General features: G+C 49.3%; 1 protein-coding gene across 1 annotated transcript; it reads right to left on the bottom strand.

Annotated features, from left to right (window-relative positions):
* Positions 1-1,161: 1,161 nt before the first annotated feature.
* Positions 1,162-26,081, bottom strand: Spocd1 (SPOC domain containing 1). Its single transcript, XM_042674409.1, has 14 exons — positions 25,083-26,081; positions 12,313-12,483; positions 11,573-11,743; positions 11,109-11,166; positions 10,859-10,946; positions 10,113-10,272; positions 9,909-10,025; positions 8,161-8,286; positions 5,067-5,169; positions 4,777-4,912; positions 4,380-4,515; positions 3,794-3,883; positions 3,401-3,587; positions 1,162-1,900 (listed from the first exon to the last, which is right to left on the bottom strand). Exons 1-14 carry the CDS (start codon positions 26,079-26,081, stop codon positions 1,266-1,268), a joined length of 3,177 nt encoding a protein of 1,058 aa, XP_042530343.1. The 3' UTR covers positions 1,162-1,265.

The following is a 26,081-nucleotide window of genomic DNA, read 5'->3' on the forward strand; positions in this document are numbered from 1 at the left end:
GGTTAGTAGAGCAGAGAGTTCCCTAGATGGGAGTTCTTTACTACATTAAAATATATATGGCTGCTGGGAGCAGCTCTTTCCAGGCTCAAAGCAAGGCAGCAATGTCCAACCCTAGCTCTAGCCTCAGCCACGGTGATGCCTCACCCCAGTCCCAGAACCCTGACTTTCCCTTGGAGCAGATGAGATACAGCAAGGGGTCAGCCTCAGCAGAGATTTGCAACATGGACATGCAATCACACATGCACATAGGTGCACACACATGCACACAGATGCAGTGAATATGCCGCCATCCATCCAAAGGAAAAAAAAATCGCAGTCACTGGTTTCCAAAACACTGTAATTTGTTCCCTAGAGCTCTCTGTCTGTGTCCTCCAAAAGTGTCCATTTCTCTCTCCCCTAGTCCAATCCTGCCTTTCTACCCACTGGTTATTCCTCTCACTCCAAAATCCTTGTCAAATGCTTCTAGAAGCCACTATGGCAACAGCTGTATCCTGGGACACAACAATGGTTCAGGACCCCAGACCAACTGACAAGGTCTTGTATCTGTGCACAAAAATTCACGCACCAAGACAGGCCCTGCTGTCTCACGCCTGTAATCCTAGCTACTTAGGAGGCTGAGATCTGAGGATTGCTGTTCAAAGCCAGCCAGGGCAGGAACATCAGTGGGAACTCTTATTTCCATTTAACCACCAGAAAATCAGACGTGATGCTGTGGCTCAAGTGGTAGAGTGCTAGCCTGGAGCTGAAGAGCTGAGAGGCAACGTCCAGGCCCAGATTTCAGGCCCCACAACTGACAAAAAAAGAAAAATCAAACACCTTGCTGGGCCCTGGTAGTTCATTCCTGTAACCCTAGCTACTCAAGAGACTGAAATCTGAGGATCACAGTTCAAAGCCCCATGGAAGGATAGTCCTTATCTCCAACTAACCAGCCAAAAGGCTGTGGCTCAAGTGCCAGAGCACCAGCTTTGAGTGAAAAGCTAAAGGACAGTGCTCAGGCCCTTAGTTCAGGACAGGGAGAAAATCCACACCTTAAATCACATCTGGCTAGGAATAGGCGCTCTCTTGCCCAGCTAGCAGATACAATCCTAACTTTGCCAAATTTTTTATTCAGCCAAAAATCAACAACAAACATAACACAAAATAGAAAACAAACATTAGGTGGGGAGCACTGACAAACATGGCCCCCCCACCCACCTCCTTCTGGGACTCAGCACAAGTAAGGGAATCAAACCCCTGTTCTGGTGGATAAGAAAAGCCTCACTTCTCTAGGGAAAGGAGCCAGCATCTGTAGGGCCCAAAGAGGGGCCAGAGTCGAGGCCAGGGGGCTGGTAGAGATAGCCAAGACTCCCTGAGACTGCAGGGGGCTGGACAGATGCTGTAGAGGGTGTGGGAAGGGGTGTGCAGTCTGCGGGCCACAGGGAGGCTTGGAGCTGGTTTCTCATCGTCACCAAGGCTTCGAGGTTCTGGAGCATGTCTTGGTGGAGACAGGAGGTGCTGTGCATGTGCTGATCATGGCCAAAGCCACGGACAACTGGAACTGCTGAGTAGGGATGTTGAAGCTGGCAAGAGCCGCACTCTGGAGGCTGCTTTCCTTGCCCAAGACCCTGCCAGGTTTGTGGATCTACCCAGGGCCTCCCCCTGCCTCTGGGGAGCCTTTGCCAAGTGGGAGCCCAGCTTCCTTGGGCCTGGCTCTGCTTTGGGGTATCCTCTGGGGGAGGGAAGCCTTTTAGTGCACTCCATCTCTTGTCCTCTGGCTGGTAACATCTTGCCTCCACTTTGCTGTTGAAAGAGACCTTCTTGCGAACTTTGCCCAGCACCAGGCTGGACTTGGCTTGGTCTGGAAGCCCTTCCTTGGGGAGCAGCACCGCTAGCAACAGGCTTGAGTGAGTGGCTTCCAGACCTGGGAAAAGGAGGAGGGAGAGACCCAAGGCCTGGAGGGAGGTGAGACAGAGTCCACTCTCCCTCCAAAAGCTGCACTCTGGCTACAGCAAGTATGGAGGTTAGACCCTGGGAAAAGTAAGTGGGAAGGTGAGCTTGTCTAGGGAGATTGGGGGTAGAGGTGAGCAAGGTCCACCTGACTGGCGGTGGGGCATAGAGCTCAAGGCTCTGTGCATTTATTGACTACCTCAGTCTACCAGGATAGGCAGCCCAGAAAGACCAAAGACTTTTCAGTCCCCTCTTGAGTCCCCAGTCCTCCTCCCTAGGAGCTTTCCTGGATCCCCACCGGGAGTGAACCCGACACAAAGGCCAAGGCCACATTTGACCAGCAGAGCTCCAGAGAAACACCCCACCCTCTGCCCTTCATGACATTTTTCTTTTTTCTTTGGGGGGGGGGGTCCGGTCGTGGGGCCTGAACTCTGGGCCTGGGTGCTGTCCCTCAGCTCTTCAGCTCAAGGCTAGCGCTCTACCACTTGAGCCACAGCGCCACTTCCGGCTTTTTTTTTTCTTATGTGGTGCTGAGGAATCGAACCCAGGGCCTCAGGCATGCAAGGCAAGCGCTCTACCACTGAGCCACCTTCCCAGCCCCCTTTCATGACATTTTTCATCCACACTGTCAAACATTGTCTGGATCCAACCCCATCCTGCTGTGTCTCGGTCAAATGTGGTAGGCTCCAAAGCTTTGAGTCAGGGGAGTGGAATTAGAAAGGCAGTAAGGCTAATGAATGGCCTTAAAGCCAGGGGATGAGCCTGGCTTTCCTACTGCTCTGCTACTATATGACCGGGCAAACCACTCACCTCCTTGCCTCAGTTTCCTCATCTGTAAAATGGGGAACCTAATAGTACCATTCAGAGAAGACTATTTAGACTCTAAGAGTTAATGTAGGGGAAGGCCTGAGAGTGGAGCTCAGTGGTAGAGCATGTGCTTAACATGTGTGAGACCCTGGGTTCAATCCCTACAACCTTAAAGAAAAACAAAACAAAACACACTTCCAGTGGGCCTTATAACCTTTGTTACTCAGGAGGCCGAGATGTGAGGACTGTGGTTTGAAGCCAGCCCAGGCAGGAAAGTCTGTGAGACTGTTATCTCCAATGAGCCACCAAAAAGGTGGAAGTGAAGCAGAACCCGAGCTCTGAAGCCCCAGTACTCAATACAAGGGCGTGCATGTGCACATGCGTGCTCGTGTGCCTGCACACACACATACACAAAACACAGACACACACACACACACTTCAGCTAAATAAAGCTTTTAGAACAATGGTGGGTGCATGGTAAACAACAGTATCAGTCTTCCTTGTTCCTTTTTTCAGTGCAGGTGACAGAACTGGGGTTGGGTGGGGTAGGCACTCTGCCCACTGATGCACCCCAGCTGAACTGGTCAGGGGCTCCCTTCTGAGACGCCATATCCAGGCTGGTCCCTGATGGGGGAGAGCAGGGCTAGGGTGGGCATCGGGCACTCACCTGGGCCTCCCAAAGACCGCAGTCTTGTGGGCAGGGGCTGAAAGGCGGGCAGGGGCAGCAGGACCACCCCCACCTGCTCCACGGCTGCCAGGCCATGGTGCTGCTTGTTGTTGAGGTAGGAGCAGAGCGAGTGGCAGCTCTCCACGTCACGAGTCCCCCGGGGACGCAGTCTGACCACGCAGATGTCCTGCAGTCACAGGAGGAAAGCCCACTTGCTGGTGCCTGGGAGCCCGCTTCTGACAGTAGGAACCAGAGGGGCTGGTGGAGGGTCCCGTGGGAGTCTGAAGTCCCATCAGGAATGAGACCTGGACTTCCCAAACCAGGTGGCTAGGGAGGGCTCCCAGGAGTGGTGGGGTAAGGCCTGAGGAGAGGGGAAGGAGGGTGGATGGTTACCTTGGCCCTGGCTGGGCAGATACTAGCCAGAAGGTCCCAGACAATGTTGGGAGGGAGGCAGCCTGCTGAGTGGATCACCTCTGGCAGAGCCTGGGAGCAGGAAGGATGGCCAGTCAGCCCCTCTCCCCCAACCCCTGCTTCCCACCTCAGACAAACTCATTCCTAGCCAAGGCAAGGAGCTGGGCAGACCATGGGTAGGGACAGTGTCCAGTGGCTGCCCAGATGACTGATTGCCCCCAAAGGCCTATAACTGGTCCTGGCCATCTACAGCTTCTCAGGAAACCCCACTACCCTTCCATCCTTAACCACCACTTCAGCTGATCATTCAGTCACTCAACAATCATCCCTAAAACCTTTCGCTGGGCCAGAGAGGCACGTAACACTTCTCCTTCATTAGGCCTAGAGGTATAAGGAATGTGTGCTCTCTGTAGGCATAAGGCTGGTGGCTCACATAGTCCCATGCCTAGCAGAGGCCAGACACAGAGAGGGTACCAATGACCTGTTTTAGCATGAGGAACAGAATGGCGGAATGAATGAGTGACAAGGCAGCATGTGAGGGGGTCCCTGGGCAACAGGGCAGGTGCACCTGGACAAGCTGACTGCTGTGTCCTGAGACCAGCTGGGCCTTGACCCGGAACCGCTTGATGGAGTACATGTCAAGAACACCCTCCCAAGGGGGTGGGCTGGGTGGGGCCTTTGGGGGCCCATCAGGCATCTGAAGCCTAGAAAGATAGAGTTGATATCAGGCAGAACCCATCAGCAGGACAGTCCCAGCATTGGTCCAAGTATGGTCTGTGCAGGAAGGAAGCGGTGAGCTGGAATGACCAGTTCCATGGCATAGATGGGAAAACAGAGGCTCACCAGGGCAGGAAGACTCAACCAAAGCCTTTCAGGAAAAAAAGAGATGCTGTGTGTCCTGCCAACCCCACTGGTGCCTGCTCCCCCCCACCTCCCCATACACATCCCAGGGCCTAGTGCCACACCTGTTTTGAGGCTCCGTGGTGAGCATCTCCCTGGCTTTGGGCACCTCTGGAGAGCACGTAGGATCTGAGGTTGGGGATCTCTTGAAGCCAGGATCCTCCCTGCTCATGGTAGTGTTGGGCAAGGAGGGTTCCCCATCTGCAGATAGCAGGGGCACAACAGAATAAGCAGTCAGGGCTGGCGGCAGCCCAAAGCCCCACCAGCTAGGCTCACCCCACCCTGCCACCCACCCCTGTGAGGCCTCACTTGTGCATCAACCACCCTGTGGCCTTCCTGCACCCCCTCTACCCACCTGGGCATGTGTGGCAGTTGGGGTCCATGGAGGGCTGCCCAGACGTGTCCTCCAACAGGGCGGGCAGTTCCTGGGGACCAGCATCTCTCAACACCGGGGCTTCCTGGAAGGTGGAGGAGCAGAGAAGGGCAGATAGGAGGGTGGCTGGGAAAGTCAGGGGCCCTCTGTGGGTAGAGAGCCTCGCGGATGTGGTTTATTTTCTTTTTCTAAATAATATTCTTTTATTGTGAAATGATGTGAACTTATGTAGAAAATCTGGATACCAAAAAAATAGCAATTGGAAGTGGCGCTGTGGCTCAAGTGGTAGAGCACTTGCCTTGAGCTGAAGAGCTGAGGGACAGCGCCCAGAGTTCAAGCCCCAGGACCAACCAAAAAAAGAAAAAAATAATAAAAAAAATAGCAAATATATATCTATTTTGGGGGGGAAGGGGGCAGTCCTGGGGCTTCAACTCAGGACCCCGGGCACTGTCTCTGAGCTCTTTTTGCTCAAGGCTAGCACTCTACCACCTTGAGCCACAACTCCACTTCTGGTGGTTAATTGGAGTTAAGAGTCTCACAGACTTTCCTGCCCAAGCTAGCTTTGAATCACAATCCTCAGATTTCAGCTTCCTGAGTAGCTAGGATTACAAACATAAGCCACCAGCATGCATGAAGCTTTTGGGTTTTTTTTGTTTGTTTGTTTTTGTTAAAGAAACAAAACCCTTGTTCCAGGGGGGTTAGGAATGTAGCTTAATAGTAGAGTGCTTGCCTAGCATGCATCGAAGCCCTGGGTTCAACTCCTCCGTACCACATACACAGAAACAGTCAGAAATGGCACTGTGGCTCTAGTGGTAGAGTGCTATCCTTGAGCAAAAAAGCAGCTTAGAGACAGTGTCCAGGCCTGAGTTCAAGCCTCAGGACTGGCAAAACAAAAAACAAACAAAAGCCTTGTCCTACCACAGACAACCGTGAGTATCTGGGGTCTTCCTTCATCTCACTGTAACAGCTGGGATCACATAGTCAAACTATGTGTCCTCATTTTGTCCATTAATTAGAGCAGAGGAGTTTGCCCTGTTATCTGGTCCCCCCAGACACTTCAGTGAGGGGAAGGCTGTAGTGCACATGTCACCTCTATGGTTAGATGTCTGTGTCATTTTCAGGTTTTCACTCTTAGGAACAGCTCCCAGGACATTTTTGTCTTAGGTCTAGGTCTCAAAAGACAGATGCAGGCACAATGGACATTGTAAGACTCCAGATGTTCACTGACATACTGTGTTTCTATAATCATAGTACGAACTTTTTGTTGTTGTTATCATTCAGTTGTACAAAGGAGCTACAATTCCATACGTCATATTATTAGCACCAATGCTTCTTGGTCAATGTTACCTCTTCTTTTGTTCTCCATTTTGTCCCCCCTATCCCCTACCTTCAAGTTACATAGTTCATTTTTCATAGAATGTACATTGCATACAATGACATTTGCTTACCCAGGAAGAACATAGTGTGTGTGTGTGTGTGTGTGTGTGTGTGTGTGTGTGTGTGTGTGTGTGTGTGTGTGTGTGTATGCGCGCGCGCGCGCGTGCGCAGGTGTACTGAAGCATGAACACAAGGCTTTGCTCTCTTGCTTGGCTCTTTTGCTCAAGGCTGGCACTTTGCCACTTTAGTCACACCTCTACTTCCAGTTTCTTATTGTTTAGTGAGACAGAAGAGTCTCATAGACTTTTCTGTCTGGGATGGCTTTGAATTGTGATCCTCAGATCTCAGCCTCCCAAATAGCTATAATTTCAGCTGTGAGTCATCAGTGCCCAGCAAAAACTGTGGTCATGTTTCTTTTTCTTTTTTGGTACTAACAGGGTTTGAACTCAGGATGTGGCACTTTCTAGACAGGCACTCTACCACTGAGCCCCACCTTCAACCATATAAGAAGAGCTGTAAGCACACAAAAGCGTGTTGCTAGAGGAAAGTTTAAGAAGCTCTTGAAAGACTACCATCCCAGGAGCAGGGCACAGGCCTTGCAGTGAGCTAGCCTGGGCTCAACCCTCAGCTCCAGCAACACACTGACCTCTTGTGCTGATAGCTTCAAGTTCACCCACCCTTTCAGTCAGTATCAGGTTTGAATGATGCACTGTTTGTCAAAGGGACCCCTAGATGTTCCATAGAGTCAAGATTATCACATGTCATTCCCCTTCCCTCCTCTCTTCTCTCCTGGCACAGTCCCTGCCCTTCTGCGCATGGCTTGGCTTGGGGAGCAGGCACCCGCCCCCCCCCCCCAAGGATTTCTCTGCACAGGCAGTCTCTCCTTTTGGCGGTGGGAGGCATGGAGAACAGAGTTTTGCTTCCAAGGTCACTGCAGTTTCTCCTGTGCCTGGCTCCTGTAGGTGCTCAATAAATCTTCACTGCATGAAGGAATGTGGGCCAGGAAACCTGCCCTGCACCCTATGTCTTGAACACACAGCTGAACTAAACCCATGGGGTACCCAGGCAAACCAGAGCAGCCTCTGGGCATGACCAAGGTGAACCATGGGGAAGTCCCAGTTGTTGGCGGGAGGCCAAGATGCCTGGTTGGTTCAGATGCCAGGTGGTTGCTGAACCACCACAACCAGGCAGGCTCTCCGCAAGAGGGAGGAGCCCTGGGGAGAGGAAGGCACAGGATGTGCCTGAAGGCCCAGCCCCTCCCAGGGACAAGAGAAAGCCCAGAACCTGGACATTCTCCAGAGCAGGATGAGTTCCAGAATGGCCTCTAGGCTCAATGGGTCTCTACAACACAAATTCACTGATGACAGCAGGTCTCCCTTGGCTGCATCCAGTAAAAACCACAGCCACAGGCCTGGTCAGAATGGCCAGGACCATAATGACTGGCCTCAGTGACACTCTTGTGGGTACCTTCGAGTTCAGCCAGGGCATGGGGGAGCAAGACTAGCACCAAGATGGCATGGACCAGACCCATGGGGGTAGTTCCTCCTTATCCCTGCCCACCGTGATCTTGTGTGGTAAGGGTTACAGTCTCTTTCTATCATGAGCAAGAGGACAATGGAGCTGCTAGGTGACTCTCCTAAGGAGCCAGAGGATCCTGGGGTGCAGGTTTGGCCCAGTGCCAGCTCAGGCCCCCACTCACCACTAGGTCCTCCAAGGTTATCATCTGGTCCAGGTCCCTCGGGATCTCCACTTCTCCCTTATGGGTCAATTTGGAGGCTGGAAGTCTGTATGGCTCCTTCTGTTGCTGCTCAATGATCCCCAAGCTCTGAAAAGGTGGAGCTCAGGCTTCAAACTCTTCCTGCCTCTACCTCCTAGAAGTAGCTGGGATTTTAAAGATTTTATTTTTTTTTTGGATCCGGTTTTGGGGCCTGAACTCTGGGCCTGGGCACTGTCCCTCAGCTCTTCAGGTCAACGCTAGCGCTCTACCACTTGAGCCACAGCACCACTTCCAGCTTTTTTCTTTTTGCTTATGTGGTGCTGAGGAATCGAACCCAGGGCCTCATGCATGCAAGGCAAGCAAGCGCTCTACCACTGAGCCACCTTCCCAGCCCCTGAAGTAGCTGGGATTTTAGGCATGTGCCATCTTTCCTTTTCTAACAATCCTATAGCACAGGGATCTAATCCGCTATAGTAGGTTAGTTTCTCACCATGAAACCTGTGCAGTCAGAAGGGCCCACACGTGGCTAAAACACTGCTGTTAAAACTCTGTATTGAAATTAACTTTTTTTCTTGTCCTGGACTTGAACTCTGGGCCTGGGGGCGGGCGCTGTCCCTAGGTTTCTTTTGCTCAAGGCTAGTGCTATACCACCTGAGCCACAACGCCACTTCCGGCTTTTTCTGTGATTAATTAGAGATTAGAGTCTCATGGACTTTCCTGCCTGGGTGATACAGCTAGAATTACAGGCATAAACCACCAGCATCCCACCTTTTTAGTTGTTTTGTTTTTGTTTTTGCTTGTCATACCAAGGTCTGAATTCAAGGCCTTATGTTCTTGCTCAGCTTGCTTGTTTGGCTGATGCTCTACCACTTGAGGCATACCTCCAGCACAGCTTTTTGCTGGTTAGTTTACATAGTCAAGTGAACTTTCTATGCCTGGACTGGCTTGACACAATCCTTCAGATCTCAGCATCTTGAGAAGCCAGGATTATAGGTGTGAGCCACTGGTACAGGGCACAAAATTCCTAACAGTTGTTGAGCAAAGGACCATCTATTTCCGTGTTTCGTTGTATTCTGCCTGACACATTATGTAGTCAGTGCTGCCCTCCTGCCTACCCCCCCCCCCCCCAGTCCTGTCCTCATTCCCTTCCTCTAATGCCAGGACAAAGGCTCAGCCAGGAGCAGATGGATTCATTTAATGGACTCTGCTTATCAGATCTGACCAGCTTGTCTTCTACAACAGTGAGTTAGCACCCCACATCATCACTGCGGTCTCAGCCCCTAGATTAGGGTCTTCCTCTCACTGGGCCACCAGCAAGGGCTGGGCAAGCCTTCCCTAGGCCTCACCTTCCCTGCTTCTGTGGATATAGGTACCCAGAGGCCACCCCAACATTTCCTAGGCTTTTTGGGGCTGGGGTGGGAAGAGGGGCGCTGGAGGGCGTGGCTTCCCTACAGGGGGACAAAGGGTGGAGATGAGTACCTGGGCCTCCCTCCCTCCCCTCACCCAGCCCAGCTCCCCAGGACACTCCACATCACCTCTGTCCCCGGAGCCTTTTGCTTCTTCCTTTTCCCTTTTTCAAGGGAGCCCTGACTCCCTCCTTCCTGACCATCCTCCCTTTCTCCCCCACCCCCACCCCTGCCTCACATCTCCCTCTTCTTCCATCCTTGGGCTGCCCTCCTCCCTCCCCCATATTCGCCACCTTCCCTGAAGTGGCTCCTTCCCTGGCTCACCCTTTTCTCCTCCTGGTCCCTCCAGCGCGACAGCTCTTGGGGCGCCAGCTGGGTGGAGTTCATCCGCACCAGGGCATGGGGGGTGATGTCGCCACAAACCACTTTGAGAAACAGCTCCTGCAGGGGGTGAGGGATGGGCTAGCCCCCACCCCGGCACCCTACCACTGCCAACACCCCAGAGGGAGAGGCCGTTCCCCCACTCACTGGGTTCCTGGGGTCGCGCAGGTTGAAGAGCAGACTGCGGTACTTGTTCTTGTAGCTGCAGCTGGTGTCTTGTGTCAAGTAGAAGAGGGCGGCCTCGATGCCAGTGGCAAGGTCCTCCACCTTCTCCCCCCCCAGCAGTAGGTTGGGGTGCTCCTGAAGGCTGGGGGACAAGGGAAGCACCGTGGGCCCTGAACCCAGGATATGTGTCCTGCACTAAGCCTGAGGGAGGTGTGCGTGTGGCTGGTAGTGGGATTGGGACCAGCTCCTTCCAGTTCCAGACATTTATTCCTCCACCCAGCCTAATGAGGGAGAGGGGACCACTCTACTCCTGCAGATGAGGCTGCTGGGGCTGAGACTGGGGCCTGGCCCAAGGCCACATGGTCAGTGGCAAAGCAAGATTCGAATCCAGATCCCCCAGGCTCTGTCCCTAGCCAGTGGACCCGGGGACTGTGAAGGATGACCAACCTGGGTGGGGCGGACAAGACTGACTTTGAAGCTGCCACTCCTTGACGTCTTGTGGGACTTTGCAAAGTTCTGCTGGCCCTAGGTTTGATCAGCTCTGGGAACAGATCTCAGCTCCCAGCACTGACTCTCACTAAGACTAAATGCATGTGTTGTGGTGAAAGCCACAGGGGCTGGGCAGACTGAGAGCCAAAGGTGTGGCCTTAAAGGCAGATCTTGGTTGGCCTCTGGGTTGTGGTGGGCTGTGGAGCCACCTGATGGCATGCTGGGGGAGGGGGGCTTACCGACTCCACAGCACCTCCTGCATGGTCCGGACTACGGTGTCCCGCACCCTGATGTCCAGACGTGTCATCTCTCTGGGCTGAAGCCACACTGTGGAGAGAGGCATGGGCTCTAGGCAGCGGCAGGAGCTAGAGCAGGTAGAGGAAGCTCCCCCTCAAGGACTCAGACCTCTCCATCTGCTTGGGAAAAGGTCCTAGCAGATGCTGAGTGAGAATCCTCCCCAGACCCAGCAGCCCTTCTGTGACCCTTCACCTGAGTCCTCTTCCCTGTCTTGAAAAGTCTGCTTGTCTGAAGCCTCCATGGGGCCATGCTGGAGAGAGAGGGGAGGGAGAGGAGCATTGTAGGGAGAGTCTCTCTCACCCCAGCCCAGGGATGACTCTCTCCCCAAGCCTTGAGACCCCATTCCCAGCCATGTGATGGGCACCCCACTGACAGCTGGCCACTCAGCCTTGGAGGAGGGGGTCCTCAAGGAGAAAGGACAGCTTTCCAGAGTGGGGGAGGAAGTGCGGAAGTCCCCTGCTCCCCCCTGGCTGAGGCACTGACTGCGCTGCCAGCCAGGACCGAGCCTAAGCTCGAGTTAGCTCTCAGAGCCCAGGCGGGGTGGGGGTACTAACCCTGCCACTGAGCCCAACAAGGCACCTCGTCTCTGATCCATCTAAATCAGCCTCCGTCAACTGGGTTAAGCGACAGCGTAAGTGAAGAAGTCTCTTCTGTACCTGGCACATGGCAGGGCTCTGAGTAGTGGCCTTTCTAATCCTGGGCCTCTGGGTGGGCAAGGCTGAGCTGACCTCCATGAAGTCCTCCAGAGCCTCCAGCTTCAGCAGCTCACCCTCTGCCTGCACATGGCCGATGGCCCCCAGGAGCTGAATGGTGTCTCCACAGCTGAGCTGCAAGGAGACCAACCCTTGAGGACAGAGCACTGGACTGCTCCCCTGCCCCCAGAGTGTCCAGTTCAGCCACAGTTGCCTACTGGCCTGTGAGCTCCATGGTAATTGAGAATGTGCCCCCACAATTGAGAATGGGTCCCCACTGTATTCCAGTCTCTGCCGAAGGCCTGGCTCATAAGTAGTGATTAGTGAGTATCTGCGGAGGGTAGCTTTCCAGAACTGGTAGATGGCGAGGAGCTGATGCAACAAGATTCTTCCTCCCCCTCTCTCCTCCTATAGCTTCCTTTGGGCTCTGTGTCACCTGAAGTGTGTTGTGATTCTTTCCATTTATTGTAAACCATGGGAATTGAAAGTTAAGTGTGTCTAAAAACAAATCCTTGCATGAATGGTCATATGGCAAGGTGTAGGGGGAAACCAGGAGTCTCAGCTGCAGCATCCTAGGGGAGAGGAGTGCCAGGCTGCCCAGAAGAAGGCAGGGGACTGGGACTACCTCTGCCACGGGGCCCCGCCCGTCCCACCACCCAACAGAAGGCAGGAAGGACAGCAGTAATAAAAACGTGAACACTTACATAACACACATGCTTCACCCCGGGAGGCCTGTCTACTTCCTCCTTGAAAAGAGAGGGGACAGAGATTAGAAGGAAGGGCACCCAGCAAGACACCCAGCATTCTCCCTGCCAGGGAGGCCACAGGAAGACACTCTTCTTGCAAGGCGTGGCACAGACCCTGGACTGGCATTTCTAACAAAGTCAGTCACAATCCAATGTCTATGGAAGGGAGAATGGCTATTCAGGGGTGATATATCACACTATAAATTCTTTTTTTTTTTTCAGTTTGGCAATTCTTTTTTTTTTATTGTGAAAATACTGTACAGAGGGGTTACAATTACATGGGCAAGATAATGAGTACATTTCTTATCAAGCATTGTAGCCTCCTCCTTTGTTTGCCCTTCCCATCCCTTCCCATCCTCCCCTCCCCCTGCACCCCCGCCCAATCCTCCTTCCCTCCTCCACCCCCCCCACCCCCCCCCCCCGCCCACCAAAGTTGTAAAGTCCGTTTTTGAGATAATGACTTGTACATCTCATTGTTGCAATGGGTCCACCTGTATCCCTATTTAAACGATTTGTTTTTTCCCTTCCCCTCCACAAATTATACCAACATCAAATACAGTGAAAGCAGGGCTTATACGGTGGCCATCAAAAGGGTGAAGGAGCTGGGTGCCGGTGGCTCACACCTGTAATCCTAACTACTCAGGAGGCTGAGATCTGAGGATCACAGTTCAAAGCCAGCCTGGGTAGGAATGTTTGTGCAACTCTTATCTCCAATTAACTACCAAAAAGCCAGAAGTGGAGCTGTGGCTCAAGTGGTAGAACACCAGCCTTGAGTGAAAAAGCTATGCCCTGAGTTCAAGTTCCAGTAAGAGCACAAAAGATTGACGGAGACACAGACACAGACAGACAGACAGACACAGACAAGGAAAGAAAAGAGAAAGCTAAGCAAGAGCTCATCCTGAGCTCAAACTCAATAACACATACACACAAAAGGATGAGGGATAGCTGGGCACCGATGACTCATACCGGTAATTCTAGCTTCTCAGGAGGCTGAGATCTGAGGATCATGGTTCAAAGCCAGCACAGGCAGAAAAGGTCGTGAGACTCTTATCTCCAATAAACCACCAGAAAACTGGAAGTGGTGCTGTAGCTCAAGTGGTAGAGTGCTCGCCTTGAGCTGAAGAGCTGAGGAGCAGTGCTCAGGCCCAGAGTTCAAGCCCCACGATTGACACATTAAAAAAGGATGAGGGAGTCATAATTGGAAATGACCTCTCAACTGGGTATCAGTGGCTCACACTTGTAATCCATCTACTCAGGAGCTGAGATATGAGGTCTGAACTTCAAAGCCAGCTCAGGCAGACAAATCTGAGAAATTCTTACCACCAAATAATCAGCAAAAAGCTGGGAATGGGGACATGGCTCAAATGGTAGAGCACCAGCCTTGAGGGTAAAAGTGAAAGGAAAGAGCAAGGCCCTGAGTTCAAGCCAAATTACTGGCATTTACACACACACACACACACACACACACACACACACACACACACACAGAGTAAGGGAGTTAAAATTAAAATGTTCAGGGGTGTCTAAAGTAGTTGGAGGAAGCACAGCATTACACAAGCTGATGCAAGTCTCAGGACACTGTTACTATCCTCCCATTTTACAGACAAGCAAACTGAGACCCTGCAAAGCTGGCAGGAGAGAAGCTAGCGCTGTTGAATCCATGGCCCCAGCACTTAGCTACCATGCTGTGAGTTCCTTTTTTTTTTTTTTGGGGGGGGGGGGGTCCGGTCGTGGGGCCTGAACTCTGGGTCTGGGCGCTGTCCCTCAGCTCTTCAGCTCAAGGCAAGCACTCTACCACTAGAGCCACAGCGCCACTTCCGGCTTTTTTCTTTTTGCTCATGTGGTGCCGAGGAATTGAACCCAGGGCCTCATGCATGCAAGGCAAGCGCTCTACCACTGAGCCACCTTCCCAACCCCCACGCTGTGAGTTTTGGAAATGCGGGAGGATCCATGGAAAGATGTCCTGGTGCTTTATTAGGACAAAAAGAGGGGAAAAAATAGGTTACAGAACAATGCTTGTTGCATAAGACCATTTATGCAAACATATATTTATAGATGTAAAATCAATGTTATCTCTGGGGAATGAAATTCCAGGGAGACGTTCACTTTCGACACATATATACACTTGGGGGTTTCAGTGATTCAAAATGAGCATGTATTTCTTTTATAATCAGAAACATATTTTTTATTAAAAACTGAGTGCAGAACAATATATGTAGCATGCTGTTCGTGTTACAGAGAGAATGAATTTTTAAATTTGTGTTTGCTTGAATACACGTGAAATATCTCCACGAGCATCTATGGAATCAAATAAATAGGGTGTTGCGTGCAGGGACTGTGTGCTGGAGAGACATTTTCACTTTTGTTTTATGTTTTTAAACCATGGACATGAATCTGCCTTTAGAAAAAGTGATTGAGAAAGAAAAGAAAATAATCGGAGGCATCTGGGGAGGGGCATGGAGAGATGTGAAGACCAGCCCTTCAGTGTGGAAGGCTTTTGGATGGCCTCAGGAGTCCTTACCCCAGCTCCCTGGTGTCCAAAATAACAGGCAAGGGACTCAGAGAAGCCGGGCACCAGGGGCTCTGCCTATAGTCCGAGGTACTCAGGAGACTGAGATCTGAGGATCACGGTTTAAAGCCAGCCTGAGCAGAAAAATCCTTGAGACTCTTATCTCCCATTAACCACTAGAAAACCAAAAGTGGAGCTGTGGTTCAAAGTGGTAAAGTGCTGGCCTTGAACAAAAGAACCCGGGAACAGGGGCTGGGAAGGTGGCTCAGTGGTTGAACGCTTGCCTTGCATGCCTGAGGCCCTGGGTTCGATTCGTCAGCACCACATAAACAAAAAGCCAGAAGTGGCGCTGTGGCTCAAGTGGTAGAGCACTAGCCCTGAGCTGAAGAGCTGAGGGACAGTGCCCAGGCCCAGAGTTCAGATCCCACAACCGGACCCCCCCCCCCCCCAAAAAAAAGAACCCAGGAACAGCGCCAAAGCCCCAATTTCAAGCCTCTTGACCGAAAAAAACAAAAACAAAAACAAAAAAACAACAGAGGAGCAAAGATTTAGATACTGGATGTTTCAGACCAGAATATAAAATATGTACGCATACTATGTTTAAAGAAATAAAAGGAGAGTTGAGCATATGGTTTTGAAATGCTAAAGGTTATAGAATAAACACAGACTGGATATGGAAGCAAATGCAATGTCTGGATTTTTTTTTAATCCAGCAAAAATCAAATTAAAAACTCAATGTATAGTCTTAACAGCATATTAGACACAGCTGAAAGCAATTAGTGAACTAAAAAGCTTAAAGAAGTTATCTAGAATGTTCTCAGCAGAGAGACTGACACACAGTCAACACAAATGATAGAGTGAAAAAGACTAATTAATCTAATGAACATTTGGCTGGGAGGGGGGAATGAAAATAGGGCATGGGCAGAGGTACAACTTGAAAGTACAGGGCAAAGAATTTTCCAGAATGGATAAAAGATCACAATTCACAGATTCAGAAAGCCTGATGAATTTCAAACAGGATAAAAAAAAAAAAAAAAAGCAGCAGGAAATCCACACCTAGACTGTTGATTTACTTCAACACCACTTGATAACAGGATCAGAAAAGCACCAGGATTAAAAAAAAAAATAGCCTGCAAGAACACCTAAAATGTGCTCCTACTATGAGCTTAATCCCTCCCCCACCATGAGTCTAACAGGCTGGTACAATTACTGGCTTCATTTGATAGAAGAGAAAACCTAGGTTCAGAGAAGTTGAGTAAGTTGTCCAAGGTCACACAGCTAGCAGTCCAGAGCTGGGATTTCAATCCAGCAGCTACCTTCTCCACCATAACAATGATAAGCAAAACATAGGAGGATGTTATTTTTCAGTGTGCTTAAAGAAAAGTACTATCACTTGCAGACCTAGACAAAATATTTTTCAACACTCAGTAAGAAAAAGATATGGTATGAAAAAAAAAAAAAGATATGGTATGGAAAACAAAGAGAGTTGTTTCTCGTGGTAATTCTATTTTCCTCAATAAGCAAAATGCTAAAGGATGAACTTGAGGCAGGAGGAACGAGAAATGAAGCCACTTAGAAGAGCTGAGATGCAAAATGAGGAAACCTCCACACACAAGATGACAAACATGTTGTTAAATCTAAGCAAACACTGTATGAAATGACAATAGCAGTGTGTAATTTGTGAGATTAAAAAATAAAATAGGACCAATTTAGGGAGTAACAATAGCACACAAATTGGGAAGGTACATGCCTAGAATGAAAGCACTCCAAGGTCCTCCCAGCATTGCACAGAAAGAGGGATTCAAACTACTTTTATGCTTTGATAACTTAGGTATGCATGATAAATTTTCTAAGAGAACTACCAAAAGAACACAAGAAACTTCCAAACACCTCAGAGAATGAAGAAATAACCTAAAAGACATAAAAAAATAATCTAAAAGGAGGCCATAAAGGAGGGAGGATGGAAATACAGCAATGTAGACATATGCCAACCATAAAATAAGTAGCTACAAGAAACTGAAATGAGCCAGCTGGTGGTAGTTCATGCCTTTAATTCTAGGTATTCAAGATGCTGAGATCTGAGGACCATAGATGCTATCCAGCCTGGACAGGAAAGTTTGGGAGATCCTTACTGTGAGAACCTATGAGGCAGACAGTCCCGCCCCGTGAACACCAGGCTGCTGGGGGATGAGGAGTCAAAGGACAGCTTGGGGATCGAGTGGGGTTCTGGGAAGAAGGGGATTCCGGGGAGGAGATAGAGGAGAGAGGCCACAAGAGACATGCAGCAAGGAACTTGGCTCCTGGAGCGAAGCAGTGCCCGGCCTGGCCCTAGGAAGCCCCAGCCAGCCTGAGGGGAGACCTGGGCTGGCGGATATGACCGGGGACTCCTGCGCAGACTGAAGAGGCCTGTGCAAGGGTGAGAGACCGGTGGAAAGGTGGAAAGGCCTGTGAAGAGCCAAGAGTCCTGTGGAGATCAGAGAGGCCCACACAGTGTTGGAGAGGCCTGTGGAGAGTCGGAGAGGCCTATGGTGATCGGAGTGGCCCATGGAGAGCAGAAAGGCCCATGGGAAGGAGGAAAAAAAAAAAAACTTGCTCCCTTGGAGGTTGCAGCTACTTTTACTTCTGAGGTAACCCAAGACAGGGTTGCAGACCAACTAATAAAACTCCTTTGTCACCTTTAACTGTGCCTCTGTGGATTTTCTCACTCTTGGGTATTACATTACCTCTAACTAATCAGAAAAAAAAATCAGGAAGTGGCACTGTGGCTCAAGTGGTAAAGTACCAGCCTTAAGTGAAAAAGCTAAGAGGCAGTGCTGGGCCCTGAATTCAGGCCCCAATACTGGCACACACATACACACATACACACACATACACACACATAAATTCAGAATATATTTGAATAATAGAATGTCATCAAGTTGGGTTTGTTTCAGGAAGACAAAATTGACTTAACATTAAAAACCTCATTAAACTTACTACATTAATAAATGAGAGAATAGTATCATATTATTGTCTCCCAAAGCACTATGCATTGAGAATAACTAGCAAGGCAGGAAGCGAAGACAACTCTCTTAACCTGGTAAATAGCATCATCAGGAAAACATAGCACACACTTTGCTCAAGGTGAAATGACACTGAGCTTTCCTTTAAAATCCAGAGCTGGTCATCCTGTCTGACCACTCTATTCAATGTTATCCTCCTGGTCTGGGCTAGGAAGGCAGCAGGGAGGGGCAGAGGAGAGCCAAGAAGAAATAACAGTGTTGTTTGTCCACATGTAATTGTCCATGGAGAAACCAGAAGATATCTTAATAGATAAAGTACATGTACTTCTTTGATATAAAAGAGTTCAGCAAGATTTTGGGATATAAAATCAATGGGTAAAAATCAATGGTATTTTTTACATGGCAGCAACAGTGAGAATCTGTAATTTTTTAAGTTATCATTTTACAAAAGCATCAAAAAATATATATAAAGCACTATAATCAGACATTCTGGGCCTTCTGATGGTAAGAATAAACTACAACCTATGAGGTCAATGGAGCCAAAAACTGAAGCTAATTCTAGTCAAAGCTCCAGATCAGTTTAGGCCTGCCAGTGATAGTCTCCCCCTGAACAAACTCAACCCAGGCTTCTTTAGTCTTTCTTTCAACTGTGTCTCAACTTTTATCTATAAAGACTTGAACCAACACCTACCTAGTTTCTAAAAGCTCAATGCCACACACCTAAGATGCCCCTAGACTCTCTTAAAGTAGACAAGGATCAAACTGACTTCTAAATCTACGTGTGTGTGTGTGTGTGTGAGAGAGAGAGAGAGAGAGTATGTGTGAGAGTGTGTGTGTATGAGAGTGAGTGTGTGTGTGTGTGTGTGTATGTGTACGCACACACTGGTCCTGGGCTCAAGACTGTAAAGATCTAATTCTTCTCAAACAGACTTAGAGGCTCACTGTATTTCCAACTGAAATTCAAACAGGTCAGATGGACATAAACTGATTATAATATTTCTATGAAAGAACAAAAGAAAAAGAACTTAAGTGTGATGATCTTTCTAAGCTGGGCACCGATGGCTCACACCTATAGCTTTTTAGCTACTCAAGAAGTTTGAGATCTGAGGAGCTGAGGAGTTCCATTCAGAGCCAGCACAGGCAGGAAACTCCATAAGACTTTTTTTTTTTTTTTTTTTTGTCAGTCATGGGTCTTGAGCTCAGGTTCTGGACACTGTCTCTGAGCTCTTTTTGCTCAAGGTTGTTATTGCTCTACCACTATGAGCCACAGTACTATTTCCAGTTTTCTGGTGGTTAACTGGAGATAAGAGTCTCACAGACTTTCTTGCCTAGGTTGGCTTTGACTCAGAACTTAGCCTCTTAAGTAGCTGGGATTACAAGTGTGAGCCACCAGTGCTGGGTTTCCACAACACTCTTTTCTCCAGTTAACCAGCAATTAAAACTAGAACTGGAGGTGTGGCTCCAGTGGTAGAGTGCTAGCTTGAATGAAAAAGCCAAGTGAGAAAAAAAGGCCCTGAGTTCAAGCTTCAATACTGGCATGTACACACACACGTGGGTTCATACACACACGAATAATGATCTTCCTGAATATAACCAAGTTGAGAGAATTGTCTGATTTTCTCACTGCCTGTTAATACACAACTTTAATCAAGATGCTTTATACTGGCGAATGGATAGACAGTTTGAATAAGATGAATACAAGGAGACCAGAAATCCAATTCCACATACACGGAAACTTGATTTATGACACAGCTGGCATTGCCATGTAAGCGGAGAATGACAGAATTTTCAGTAAATGGTGTTGGAACAATTGCAAATCCATATAAAAATTTAACTGGAACCCCACTTCAGACACTGGCAAAATCAATTCCAAGTAGATGACAGGATCGCCATGTGAAATACAATTATACCAAAAATAAAAGCAAACCCAAAAAACTTATTACCTTGAGATAGGAAAGAAATTCCTTTTAAAAGATTAAATAATGCAAACCAAAAATGAAATGAGTGATAACTCTGGATACTGAAGATAGTCCTCTAGTCATTTCACCTCTGAGAATTAGGTACAAAGGGAAAAGTCGGGGCAGAAAGTTGGACTGCACCCTGTCTGCAGCGTTCCTAGTGGCACTATCTGTAACAGCCTAAAGAGATTAGCAATCTAAACGTCCACTAAAAGAGGAATGGGTAAAGAGACTATGGCACCTACGCACAGCAGAACCTAATTCTTTTTATTTTCTTTTTCTTTTTGTCAATGATAGGGCTTGAACTCAAGGTCTGGGCACTGTCCCTTTTTGCTCAAGGCTAGTGATCTACCACTTTGAATCACAGTTCCACTTCTGGTTTTCTGAGGGTTAATTTGAGATAAGTCTCACAGACTTTCCTGCCTGGCCTGGAAAGTCAAAACCAAGATCAAACCACGATCCTAAGATCTCAGTCTCCTGAGTAGCTAGGATTATAGCCATGAGCCACTAGCAACTGGCAACAGAACATAATTCTGATGTATTGCACCAAGTGCTATAGTCACAGAAGAACAATTACTATATGGTTTTGCTTATCTGAGACACTCAGAAGTCAAACTCATGGAGATAGAAAGCAAAATAAGGGTCCCAGAGGCAAGGGGCAAACCTCAGGGCCTTTACACCTGCACCGTCTTCTTTCTGGTATGCCCTTTTGTACTTCTTCTGCCTTCTGAACACTCCCCTGTCCACTCCTCAGCCCTACCCACAGTCCTTGGGACTAGAACCTGTATTTTGCACAGACTCTGGAAGTCATACAGACCTGAATTCAAATCCTGGCTCTAAGAACCCTGAATGAGTCATTAACTTCTGTATGCCAGATGTTTGTTTGTTTTGGGTTTGTTTTTAATGCTGTTACCAGAGCTTGTGAACTCAGGGTCTTGTGCCCTCACTTGATTTTTTTTCTGTTCAAGTCTGGTACTCTACCATTCCTCCACTTCTGGGTGTTTTGGGGTTTTTGCTGGTTAATTGGAAATAAGAGTCTCACAGATTTTTCTGCCTGAGCTGGCTTAGATCAGAAATTCTCAGACCTCAGCCTCCGGTGTAGTGCCTGGCCTGGGAATGTCAGCTTTCTTAATTAGTGAAATGAGGGTTTGACCCTGATCTTTCATGCTCTGGTGACAACTAAATGGTATATAGTAAGCATTCAAATAAAAAGAACTGGTTTGCTTCTTGTTTTTGCTTCCTGGCAGGACTGGGGATCAAACCCAGGGTCTTGTCATGCTAGGCAAGTGCTGTACCACAGAGCCACATCCCCAGAGAGCTCATCACAGGTCACCCTTCAGCTTCAAAAGCTCCCCTGAAGCATACCACCTAACAGCGTACCTTGTGCCTGGGGGTGTGGTTGGGCCAGAGAAGCTGTGGCAGGCAGACAGAGCAGGGCAGGATGCCCTGGCAGAACTTCTCTCCTTGTGTGCCCTCCTATCCTACCCACAGGGAGCTCCTGACCTCCCTGTCCACAGCTCAGGATCTCGGAAGAAGGGCATCCTGACACCCTCCGTCTCTAGCCAGAAGAACACAGCCCAGCCCACCTCTCCACCAGACCCAGTGTCTGCTTCCATTTGACAGAAGACATAACCAAGATTCAGAATGATGGCTCCACTTCAAGCCGCCCTGGACTAAGAGGCACAAGCTGACCTTGAACCCATCTGTCTGCCCTTGCTTCTATCCAGGGTGCCCCAGGGGAAGGTACTGGCACTCTGGACCAGCTGGGCTCTGTGCCCACGCCTGCCCACACCCCTCACAGCCTTGTTTTCAACCATCCGCCTATCTGTCCCTGTCGCATCCCAGCCTCAATTCTTCTCCCTGCAGCTGGCGCCAGTTGCCAAGGCAACGGGTGGTTTGGGAAGCTGTGAGAAGACTGTGTGGCAGAGGCAAGGATGGGCCTGGAGGACAGAGCGGCCCGGGGCTGCATCTAGTCAAGCCAGGTGGGAGCGCAGCTCCACCGCCACGCTCCCCACATGCCCTACTCCCCACATCCCAAAGGCTAGAGAGCGAGGAAACCACATCTGACCTACATAAGTGATCTGAAACGGGGAGAGCAGCCTTAGGAGGAGCAGGACATGCCACAGGCAATGTGGTGGAATAGTGCTAGATAGCAAATCTGTGTCAGCCCACTGGCCTGGAGGTAAGCACTGAACACCCACGTGTGCCAGAGGAGGGAATCCTGACAGAAGGGTAGAGAGCTCTTGCCTAAGTCACCAGGCAAAGCCAGGACTACTGAATGCCCACCTGGGGGTCCCAGGGCCCTGATCTAAACTCTGCTCCAGTAGATAGAGGAAAGCAGGAAAGCAAGTCCCAGCCCAGGGCTTGTGGCTGTCATGTTCAACTACGTCCACAGACAGCAAGGACACAATGACGCAGGAAAAGCGAGGATTCAGCAGGACAATGTGTTCCAACTGAGAAAAACCTTCAAATACTAGAACGCTCAGAAACCGAAGGACAAGTCCTGGAACCGACTGACTAACAGCATTTGTTCATGCAGGAAAGGGGCACCGGCAGAGGCTATGGAAGGGAACTGGCTTCCAACAGTCACTAAGTCCAGATAAGGCCATTAAAGTGCTTGGAATGTGGCTTAGTGGGAAAGTGCTTACCTAACATGCATGAAGCCCTGCATTTGATTCAGTACCACGTAAACAGAAAAAGCAGGAAGTGGCACTGTGGCTCAAGTGGTAGAGTGCTAGCCATAAGCACAGAGAGGCTTAGGGACAGAGCCCAGGCCCTGAGTTCAAGACCCAGGACGAGAAAAAAAAAAGGGGGGGTGGCTCACACCTGTAATCCTAGCTACTCAGGAGGCTGAGATCTTAGGATCGCAGTTCAAAGCCAGCTCAGGCAGGAAAGTCCATGAGACTCTTATCTCCAGTTAACCACCAAAAAGCCAATGAAATGTTTTTAAACATCCCGGCCCTAGCAGGGCGCCAGTGGCTCATGTCTGTAATCCTAGCTATTCAGGAGGCTGAGATCTGAGGATTACGGTTCAAAGCCAGCCGGAGCAGAAAGTCTGTGAGACTCTTATCTCCAATAAACCACTAGAAAACAGGAAGTGGCGCTGTGGCTCAAGCAGTAGTGCGCTCTCCTTGAGCTGAAGAGCGCAGGGACAGTGCCTAAGCCCAGAGTTCAAGCCCCACAACGGACCAAAAAAAAAAAAAAACTCGATGCCTATGACACTAATTCTAAGTAGAAAAAATTATGCAGAGGCATGGGGGAAAACTGGACACATGGACCTCTCCCAACATGACCAATCAAGTTAGCACTGAATGGGGACATCAAGGGAGATTCTTTATTATTTATTCCTTATTTCCTATAATGAATAACAGTTTTTAAAGTAAAAATGAACAGTTTTTTAGCCAAGTTGCCAGTGGCTCACGCCTGTCATCCTAACTACTCAGGAGGCTGAGATCTGAGGATCACAGCTCAAAGCCAGAAACGTCTATGGGACTCTTATCTCCCATTAATTAGCAAAAAGCCAGACTAGAGGTGTGGCTCAGGTGGTAGAGCACCAGCCTTGAGTGAAAAAGCTAAGCAAGAGCATGAGGTCCTGAGTTCAAGCCCAGTACAGACACATGCACAAAAAAGGAGGGAGGGCGGCTGAATGATGCTTACAGTGTAACAGCTCCGCAACGTAATGATGGTGTGAATGATAGACACACAGGTGCCTAGCTCTGTAGCTCCTGTACCAGTCCTACTAGCTGGCTTCTTGGCCTTGACAGGCCATTTCACCCCCAGACCCTCAGTGAAATGGGTCTAATCAATAGCATCGACCTTGTAGGGTTGCTGCAGAGGTTAAAAACAAAGGGCTCAGCCCCTACTCAACACACGTGAAGTGAGCTGCATACTGACAGTGTGGATGGGGGCTCAGGCAGGCAGCACAGCAAGCTCCCAGGACATCCTGGGTCTGTGCCCTGGTTGCCATTTTCCAGCTGTGTGATCTTGGATCTGTTACTCTATCTCTCTGAGCTCCAGGTGGAGATGATATTCAAAAAACCACTTAGTACATAATGCACATTCATAAATGTGAAAACATTCAACTATGTGGAAATTAGTCAACAAAAATAAGAAAGGTCATCTCCTAACTTTGATGTAAAATACATGCTGAATGCAAATAGTAAAATCAGTATTTTATGTGAAAAAGCACCAGAAAGGGAAGTAGTAAGCAGAAGGAATGTGACTGGCCCTGACTCCAATGTTGTTTGCTAACCTCTCTGAGCCTCAATTTCCCCATCTGGTAACATGGGGCTAATTCTGCTCTTGTAGGGCTATTGTTAGGAAAACAAATGTAACATGCATTAAGCAACTTTTATGTGCATCATGCCAGGCAAGTTATTTTACACCATAATCTCCATCCTCAAAATACCACCATTGAGATGGAATTAGTATTTCCTTCATAAAGATGAGGAAAATTAGGTTAAGAAAAATGTCAAGGGGCTGGGAAGGTGGCTCAGTGGTAGAGCCCTTGCCTTGCATGCCTGAGGCCCTGGGTTCAATTCCTTAGCACCACATAAGCAAAAAGAAAAAAGCTGGAAGTGGCACTGTGGCTCAAGTGGTAGAGCACTAGCCTTGAGCTGAAGAGGGACAGCACCCAGGCCCAGAGTTCAGTCCCCACGACCGGACCCCCAAAAAAACAAAAAAAAAAGTCAATATCTAGAGTGTAGTGGTACACACTTATAATCCCAGCTATTTGTGAGGTAGAGGTAGGAGGATTATGGTCTTAGGCTGGCCCTGGATAAAAATGTGAGACCCTGTCTCAAAACTAAACTAAAGAAAAGGGTGTGGCTCAAGTGGTAGAGCAGAAGCCTAGAAAGTATGAGACCCTAAATTCAAACCCTAATCCCACCAAAACAAACAAACAAAAACACACTGTGAAATTGCTTAGCTAGGAAATGGGCAGAGGCGAAATTTTAACCCAAGACTTGCTGACTTCAAAAGCCAAGGGCCCTTCATGGGAATTCAGTAAAGAGTTTATTTTTCTCTTTCCTGACTTAGGGACTTCTGTTTATATAAAATAAATGTCACATATAATGGTGCATGCCTATAATCCCAGCACCGAAGAGGCTAAGGGAGAAGGAAATCCTGTCCCCAAAAACAAACATGTGTGAGAGATATAATGTTCATTCTGAGCTATCTAAATTAGATCTATGAAGTACCAAACAGCCTTGAGAGAGGTAGTTTGGCCCTCCCTTCCCCAAACTTTCAGACTCAACTTACCCATGTGGGACAGCCTCCTGGGCTAGCTTCCTCTGAGCTATCCTGGCTGATGTGGACTGTGACTCGATCTTGGGTGCAGGATTCTGTATTCATTCTTAGCTTCTCAGTGCACTTTGATCTTCTCTGCCTGATGACTAGGCCTGTGCAGGCCTTGCTGGTGGCAGCCTCCAGGGAGGAGCTGAGGCCACTCCAGGGCTCAGACAGGCTGGCAGCAGTAGCAGTAGTCTCCCTGCACACTGGCCTGGCCTGGGCCTCTGACCCCTCCTGGTCTTCCTTGCCCACCATGAGCTGTACTTCCAGCTGCTCTGTAGAAGCGGGTCCTGGTCCTGCCAGGCCCAAGGCAGGACTCTGAGGAGAACCCTGTGTGGCTAGACTGCACAACTCTCCTCCACATGGCCCTGGGGACCCATCAGAGCCACGGGTGCTGCCTAGTTGGGCCTGGTCCCCTGCATTTGGTGAGTATTCACACTCTGCTGGGTCTCCAATGTCGTTGCTAGAGAAAGAACTGTGAGAGCCACGCAAGGACTCCAGGTGAGCAGTTTGTGGGGGCCCTCCGACAGATGGACCGTCCCCACCAGGGCTCCCATCAAGCCATAAGAGGCTACCAGCCTCCTCCTCACCCTGGGAAGAGGCCCCACACTTCCTGCTTCTCTTTCTTGCCCTCTCAGGAGCCAGGCCTGATGAGAGGGGCTGGCTCTTCTCTTGACTGTGTGTAGAATTTCTTCCTCTGTCCCCAGGAAAGCCCATACCTTCATCTTGGACCTCTCCAGGCTCACAGCTGACCCCTTCCATCCCTGCCTGCCTCTCTACGCTTACTAACACTGTCTTTTGTTGGAGACCTGGTACCATGCTACAAAGGTTACTAGGGCATCTGGTAACTAAGAAGTCACACAGGGAGACCGGGGACCTCCTGGAAGTTGAAGGACTTCCTTGATCAGGCAAGGTGGGCAGCTTGAGGTCAGGTCTGGAATCCTGGCTCCCCCTCAAAGCTAGCTCCAT

Source organism: Dipodomys spectabilis, unplaced genomic scaffold (assembly GCF_019054845.1).
Source record: "Dipodomys spectabilis isolate Male_0828 unplaced genomic scaffold, ASM1905484v1 ptg000002l, whole genome shotgun sequence".
Lineage (NCBI taxonomy): Eukaryota > Metazoa > Chordata > Mammalia > Rodentia > Heteromyidae > Dipodomys > Dipodomys spectabilis.

Excerpts from the sequence above, each read along its gene's own strand:
- Spocd1 (XM_042674409.1), bottom strand. The coding sequence starts at position 26,081 with ATGGAGCTAGCTTTGAGGGGGAGCCAGGATTCCAGACCTGACCTCAAG. Across the intron at positions 10,947-11,108 it reads AGACAGGGAAGAGGACTCAG|TGTGGCTTCAGCCCAGAGAG; the intron begins GTGAAGGGTCAC and ends CTCTCTCCACAG. Across the intron at positions 5,170-8,160 it reads TAACCTTGGAGGACCTAGTG|GAAGCCCCGGTGTTGAGAGA; the intron begins GTGAGTGGGGGC and ends TCCACCTTCCAG.